At 38.0% G+C, this 8,707-nt stretch overlaps 1 protein-coding gene and 1 non-coding gene across 2 annotated transcripts in view; one reads left to right on the forward strand and one right to left on the reverse strand.

Moving 5' to 3' along the window:
• Window positions 1-5,737, reverse strand: part of LOC117331598 (sodium-dependent proline transporter-like) — a 31,159-nt gene extending 25,422 nt beyond the window's left edge. The window contains exons 1-2 of the mRNA XM_033890405.1: window positions 5,584-5,737; window positions 359-565 (exon numbers count right to left, since the gene is read on the reverse strand). Of these exons, the coding sequence (XP_033746296.1) occupies window positions 359-565; window positions 5,584-5,598 (222 nt within the window). The 5' untranslated portion in view covers window positions 5,599-5,737. The remainder of the gene's footprint in view (window positions 1-358; window positions 566-5,583) is intronic.
• Window positions 5,738-7,867: 2,130 nt separating this feature from the next.
• On the forward strand, window positions 7,868-7,939 carry Trnae-uuc. Its single transcript has one exon. It is a non-coding gene; the product is annotated as a tRNA-Glu (tRNA).
• Window positions 7,940-8,707: the final 768 nt, after the last annotated feature.

The following is an 8,707-nucleotide window of genomic DNA, read 5'->3' on the forward strand; positions in this document are numbered from 1 at the left end:
TATTTTTAGTAAAATATAATGTTGACATCGACCAGGAAGATAAAAAGCATGCGTACGGAACAACTGGACGGTTCTTCAGTACAGGATTTATAGCACGACAATAAAAGGGCAGTTAAAGTTTATGTAATGGGCCAAAAAGTAAATCGATTCACGTGTAGCCTGTAAAATATCATGTAACCTTTAGCCTCACAAAAGTAACGTGTTACCAAACGTGGGTACCGACAAAAAGAATGGAAATTTTTGTACGGAAATCAATGTGACGGACAGACGGACGAACGTGGAATAGATATATACAATGTAATTTCGCGCCACCATTCCCCACGTGTTATGGAACCGTCAACGTTTTTGTTAGACAAACCTTGGACACATTATCTGGGTCGGACATTTTATGGTCCTTTGGGGCATCATTCTGCTCGGGAGTTTTGATGACGTAGATCCCATTATCAACTGTGTTGAGGAATTCCTTAGGAGATTCCGGCGTCGTGACTTCAGGATAATCTCTGGCGATGACGTCAGGAACTGGCGATCGGCGGAACGATTCGATGTCGTCATACCGATCATACTCCTACACAACACAAATCATCACATGAGAAAGTGTCTTCTATTTCTGTGTTTACTAGTGAAACTAAACAGGAAACTTGGCTTCATGTAAAGGCGTTTGTCGAACGAGAGTAATGGAGTGTTTACTAATGTACCATGACATGCAGTAAACTTTGTATGATCAGCACTCCGTCACATAGTCCTATAGCATCTCATCTATCAATATTAAACTGCCAAATTTAAAACAAAAAAAAACGCAAAAAAAACAACAACAACAACAGGAGCATATAAATAAATCTACATAATTATTATTGGTCGTCTAAGGCGATATGCGGACAGAACCTACTGCCTTTCCCAACAATGGTTCAAACCACAGGTAGACTAAATCCTATCATTCTTGAAAGAGAAACAAATATATTAAAGTTTTTTGTTTTTGTTTTTGTTTTTGTTTGCTATATTTCCCCCTTATGGGCCCCCTTTCTCCAACCCAACGGGTGTCACGTTCTTCATTTAAACAACATATAACACTGTAAACTAATTCTCCAGACGAAATTTCATCAAAATATATTTGTAGTTGTTCAGAACTAGTAGCGTTTCAAAAAGATTTACCTTTCGGCTCAGGTGAATCAATAAAATTGTCAATAATAAGATCATTACCAAGGGTCATAACTCTGTAAATTACTGTCGAATAATACCCATTTTCGCCCTCGTCCGATCGCGAGATCTTCACAATATCTTACTGCATACGAAGTATCATCAAACCTGGTTGATATTTACTCATGTTATCGTGTTCACAAGGTAATTGTTGACGGACTGATGGACGGATAGACGGATGGATGGACGCCGGACGCCTGACGCCACGGTATGGCATAAGCTCACCTTGGTCCGCGATCAAACGGTTTACTGTACATGTGGTGACCTCTACTTATACATAGGTCTAAAACATTGACCTTCACGGTACGCCGAAGGTCAAACGACACCGGTAGCTATAAGGCGAGAACACCTCCAGGCAACACGGTAATAGTTGATAGCCTCACCATAGTTACATACAACGGCAACAAAAATGTTTTCACAATACGTACAACGACAAAACACATGCTCTCACATTAAATAACACGACACACGTGCTCTCACAGTACATACAACGGTAAACTACGTTATCCTACAGTACATACAACGGTAAACCACGTGATACCACAGTACATACAACGGTAAACCACGTGATCCCACAGTATACAACGGTAAACCACGTTATCCCACAGTACATACAACGGTAAACCACGTGATCCTACAGTGCATACAACGGTTAACCACGTAATCTTACAGTACATACAACGGTAAACCACATGATCCTACAGTACATACAACGGTAAACCACGTGATCCCACAGTACATACAACGGTAAACCACGTTATCCCACAGTACATACAACGGTAAACCACGTGATCCTACAGTGCATACAACGGTTAACCACGTGATCCTACAGTACATACAACGGTAAACCACGTGATCCCACAGTACATACAACGGTAAACCACGTGATCCCACAGTACATACAACGGTAAACCACGTGATCCCACAGTACATACAACGACAACACACATGCTCTCACAGTACAAACGACAACACACATGCTCTCACAGTACAAACGACAACGCACGTGCTCTCACAGTAAATACAACGGTAAACCACGTTATCCCACAGTACATACAACGGTAAACCACGTGATCCTACAGTACATACAACGGTTAACCACGTGATCCTACAGTACATACAACGGTAAACCACGTGATCCCACAGTACATACAACGGTAAACCACGTGATCCCACAGTATATACAACGACAACACACGTGCTCTCACAGTACAAACGACAACACACGTGCTCTCACAGTACAAACGACAACACACATGCTCTCACAGTAAATACAACGACAACACACGTGCTCCCACAGTACATAAAACGACAACACACGTGCTCTCACAGTACATAAAACGACAACACACGTGCTCTCACAGTACATAAAACGACAACACATGTGCTCTCACAGTACATAAAACGACAACACACGTGCTCTCACAGTACATACAACAATAACACACGTGCTCTCACAGTACATACAACGACAACACACGTGCTCTCACAGTACATAAAACGACAACACATGTGCTCTCACAGTACATACAACGACAACACACGTGCTCTCACAGTACAAACGACAACACAGGTGCTCTCACAGTACAAACGACAACACACATGCTCTCACAGTAAATACAACGACAACACACGTGCTCCCACAGTACATAAAACGACAACACACGTGCTCTCACATTAAATAAAACGACAACACACGTGCTCTAACTGTACATAAAACGACAACACACGTGCTCTCACAGTACATACAACAATAACACACGTGCTCTCACATTAAATAAAACGACAACACACGTGCTCTCACATTAAATAAAACGACAACACACGTGCTCTAACAGTACATAAAACGACAACACACGTGCTCTCACAGTACATACAACAACAACACGCGTGCTCTCACAATACATACAACGACATCACACGTGATCCCACAGTACATACAACGGTAAACCACGTGATCCCACAGTACATACAACGGTAAACCACGTGATCCCACAGTACATACAACGGTAACACACGTGATCCCACAGTACATACAACGGTAAACCACGTGATCACACAGTACATACAACGGTAAACCACGTGATCCCACAGTACATACAACGGTAAACCACGTGATCCCACAGTACATACAACGGTAACACACGTGATCCCACAGTACATACAACGGTAAACCACGTGATCCCACAGTACATACAACGGTAAACCACGTGATCCCACAGTACATACAACGGTAAACCACGTGATCCCACAGTACATACAACGGTAAACCACGTGATACCACAGTACATACAACGGTAAACCACTTGATCCCATAGTACATACACCGGTAACACACGTGATCCCACAGTACATACACCGGTAACACTAGTTAATGTAAACTTTACTTATTTTACAACAATTGCGAAGCAGCATATTATGTGTTGTCACCTTGCGTTTATAACTTATCCATATCAATGTGATTGATAATATACTATAACATTCACAATTCTATTTAAATAAAATGCTGAAATGTATGTGCTAATGTCTTGGTTTTCTTTAGTTATCAAATTATCTCTACGGTTAAAACACAGGACACAAATGTATAATCCATGCCTGCTTTTGATCAATAAAATTATTTTGAACCTGAAAAAAAAAAAAAAAAAACACAGGTAAAGTATCTCAGGTAAATACAGAACATGTATGAAACAGACTACAATTACCCTCCTTTTGATGTATACCTATTGTTCTAAATACGCAGGCGTTCGGGGAAACACCCACCCGACCACACATGCACACGTCAGCCTAAAAGTGTTGTGTACGTCTGCCTACATGTGTCGTGTACGTCTGCCTACATGTGTCGTGTACGTCTGCCTACATGTGTTGTGTACGTCTGCCTACATGTGTTGTGTACATCTGCCTCTATAATATATATTGTGCGCGACGTACTCGACACATTAACAAACCTAGACTAGACAACAGACCACCATTTGTTTTGTTAAGAATTGCTTTACTAATTTATAATAATAGATTATCTCCCCCTTAGAATCGGACATAATCTAGAGGCCAAACTCATAAAGCTTATTTCCATATTCTAGACACACGCGTGTGCCTTTCTCTCCGAACACCGACCTCTGTGGTGATTGACCACCTATAGTGACACTGATCAGCATACTGGCTTATTACTCTTTTGTTCTTATTTTCAGCTTCTAACTGCATGTGCATGAGCTTTATGCATGTGAAGTTTGGATATTGAAAGAGTACACTTGCACTTTGGTAAGAAGATTTTAATAGTTAAGAAGTCGACTTGTAACGCAATGGTGTACTTAGGTCGACATCCTGTAGAATATTTATATATGTTAAGTTACTGGTTAAAACTAATAGATTCGAAAAATTGTATTGTAAATACTGCGTATTCATTTTTAAGGAGTAGCAATATATCAAATTACTTTAACTGGGTAAATTATGTCAGACATTGTCATATCTCTCTCAGATCAGCAGATGTATGGACAAATTACTATACAACCATAAATATATTTTGTATTTGATAAAACAAAGAATATTTGATCTAAATCAACAATATCTGAGAGGTTCATTAGCGGCATCACCTAATTGTGTTTTATATAAGCATATACCCTTCAATACTATTTGACAAAGTTTACTCCTGTGAAATACCGAATCTGTTTATTGAAGCTTCGCCTTTCTGCACATAGCTTAGCTATTGTGACTGTGGTAGATATTAATACAACGAGGGAACAACGATTCTGTAGGAGCTGTAATCAGATATAGTACATTTGTATATCGACATAACTTATGTAAAATATTGGAAGTACAGTAGTAATTTAAAGGTGTCCATGACTAACGACATATAATGTATTGTCTTGGCTGGTTTCGATCCGCACACCAGCTGGTCGCGGTGCGTTTATATGATTGGGTAAGTCTCGCCTCGTGTTCTCGGTATCAGGGATTACATACCGGCCCCCGGCCCTGTACCATCCTTCTCTCTGAACACCGACCTCTGTGGTCAGTGACCTACAGTGCCGTACATACCGGCTTATTACTAACGACATCACGTGTTGTCTGCGCTAGATCCGTAAACCAGCTGGTCGCGCGGACGTTGATACCCTGCCGCAGGTACAACTGTATATATAATTTGGTAACATGTTAATTCTCGCCTCGTGTTCTCGAAATCAGGAATTCTATACCAGAAATGCTATGCTTTGTGAGACAACGGTCTTGTCGACTTAAATATTTATTCGTCAACCAGGGATTATATTTTACACATATGGATGTAAAAGCGATGAGACTTATTTGAAACTTTGTCCCCGTCATGCTCTAGTTCCCGCTTACAGCACTCCACGTAATTCACCAATCTGTCTGTGTACAAGTAAGGTCCACCTAAATACTTACATTTTGGTCCTCCATGTTTGAAGTGATTGGTCAGTGTCCCATGTTCCCTGCGTCCCGAACCACACCTGACAGGTACTCCGGAATAAATATCGGAACAGGAAGGAGATGTGTCGTGCTGCTAGCTGATCAAACGTCGTTACTCGACCGTACAGCCTTAAACACGCTGGGGTACGGGTAACAGTCAATGGATTCCAAATGCGCATGCACATTACTTAACTGCACAAGTAATAATAAAACCAGACTAGTGTATCGATAATGGGCGGTCACTGATGTGAAGGGAGAAAAACAATTATTACTGTAAAACCAATCCGATAAAATCGTTATAATGGCGACAAAGGTTTTAAGCAACAGGATTCTTTATTGTGAAACCTTTGTATGTTTAACAGGATTCAATGAATAATGGCTACGGTATTAAACGAGTTTAATGGATATTGCATTTTAATGGGTATGGCACATTTAATGAGTATTTTACTTTCACTGAAATATCCGACAGGGAGGATCGAGCAGTATTTTAGGGACTTGCATTTAACCTCAATAACCAATTGCAATAGCTTTCCTCACTGAGGCGAATTTTAACTAATAAGCCAGGCAGCGCCAAGGGAGGTGAACAGCGTAAATGGAGATGTTAGGAAGAAAATAAGTGTATAGAATAGAAAAGAGGAAATAAAGATATGCAATGTGGGAAGCAGGTGATATTAATCCTAGGACCAGCATTACGTCCCAGTCTCCAGAGAGTTATATAACCCTTATATATCGCTACACCGTACTCGTAATACAATCTAACCATATAACTAATTACGGTTGCATGAACTTTCAGATCGATAACATCATTAGTACAGAAACCTTTGTAGGATTACATATTGAAGTGTCTATAATGGGACAGAAACATGGATGGTCACGGTATTAGTGTTACAATGTATGTCCTACACGGTATTAGTGTTACAATGTATGTCCTACACGGTATTAGTGTTACAATGTATGTCCTACACGGTATTAGTGTTACAATGTATGTAATACACGGTATTAGTGTTACAATGTATGTCCTACACGGTATTAGTGTTACAATGTATGTCCTACACGGTATTAGTGTTACAATGTATGTCCTACACGGTATTAGTGTTACAATGTATGTCCTACACGGTATTAGTGTTACAATGTATGTAATACACGGTATTAGTGTTACAATGTATGTAATACACGGTATTAGTGTTACAATGTATGTCCTACACGGTATTAGTGTTACAATGTATGTAATACACGGTATTAGTGTTACAATGTATGTAATACACGGTATTAGTGTTACAATGTATGTCCTACACGGTATTAGTGTTACAATGTATGTCCTACACGGTATTAGTGTTACGATGTATGTAATACACGGTATTAGTGTTACAATGTATGTAATACATTAAACAAAAATGTGGATTTGTTTCATTTAATTGTGTTAACACTACTGTCTTTATGTAGATTCACTGGAGCTACATGTATATTATCTTAACACCCACGGCTGCCGTAGTTACCAACGTCGCAACACACCTTGCATTTTATTTCCTTCATACTGTATTTAAACGATTTGTTTGATATAAAAAGAAGGATTGTACCTCATTTTGACTGCGTATACGGTGGTATGCCCGCAGTTGGCAAGAACATTTCCTATGGTTAGCGCGTTAGCGCCAACCTTAATTATCATATACATGTACCTAGAATTGTATACTATATAGTTATACCTATTGTAACACTTATACTCTCTATTCTTTGACAATTATATATAATTATTATATCTATTATAACAATATAATACATTTTATATAACATATAATCATATTGCAACACTGTAATAATTGTATATAATATATAATCATATATATTACGCCTATTGAAACACTGTAATACATTGTATATACCAAATAATACTATACATTGTATATGAGTTATACAGATGTCATTACATCTTTTGTGACACTGTAAAACATAGTTTATACATGTAAATGATACACGCAATTAACACATGCGTAAATGTAAATACATGTACGTCAATTGTGACACTAAAATAAGTGTTATTTAGTTCGTTGCGTTATACCGTATATTGCAACGATATGGATGCAATGTTGTATTGATATAGAGATTGTATAAGATAAAATGTATAGAATCAAATATATTTATATACATCTTCGCAGGTATTGAGGGGTCGATAACATCGGACCACTACCTTTCAACAAACCAGACGACCTATAAATACACCAACTGAGGTATATGATACTACCTGTGCGTGAGATTAGTAAGCTCCGATGTGGTCTAGTGGTTAGGATTTCTGGTTTTCACCCAGACGGCCCGGGTTCAATTCCCGGCATCGGAACAATTATTTTTTTTTTATTTTTTTTTTATTATTATTTAGTTTAAGTTATTTAAAAAAATAATATCTATATCGAATTAAAAATGAATCAACAGTTATATCCCAAATAAAAAGTGGAACATTATAAACAAAATACATTGAAATGCTCTGTATTTTATTTATTTTTTGTATTTTATGTATTTAAAAAAACGAGATCCCTAAGGTATGGGTATAGCAGTTCACAAATTTTAATCTTTAAGAATTTTTTTATTTCGCAGAGCAACAAGGAAGACTAGTAAATTGGAGAATAATGAAGTGATTTACATAAAGGTGAATTATGGATAGCATCACTCAGAAGGGAAGAGGAGTAGACACTCTATCTTCATACTAGATTCTAAAACTTTTACATATACAAAAAATATTGATATTATCATAATCATTTGTACTTAGGTTGTGAGACGAGTGAGGGAGAAGTCAAAACATGGCATAGCTGCTGGAAGGTACCTTACACTACATAATCAATAATTCGTTATAGTTACAGGGGATATATATACTCATATAGGTGGTGTTATTCTGAAATGATTGTTTTCCAACTTTCTGGTGGCGTCACGTGACTAAGTCAGTGTTTTTAAATATAATATATGGTCGTTATTACTATACATGCAAGTAAGGATTAAATCATAGATAGAAAAGTAATATTTCTGAATGTTTGACAGCTATATGTATTTCATTGTGGTGAACGATTACATTTTGTTCCTGTTCTTAACAATATTATTCTCATTCAGAATCAAA

The sequence above is a fragment of the Pecten maximus genome, chromosome 7, assembly GCF_902652985.1.
Source record: "Pecten maximus chromosome 7, xPecMax1.1, whole genome shotgun sequence".
NCBI lineage: Eukaryota > Metazoa > Mollusca > Bivalvia > Pectinida > Pectinidae > Pecten > Pecten maximus.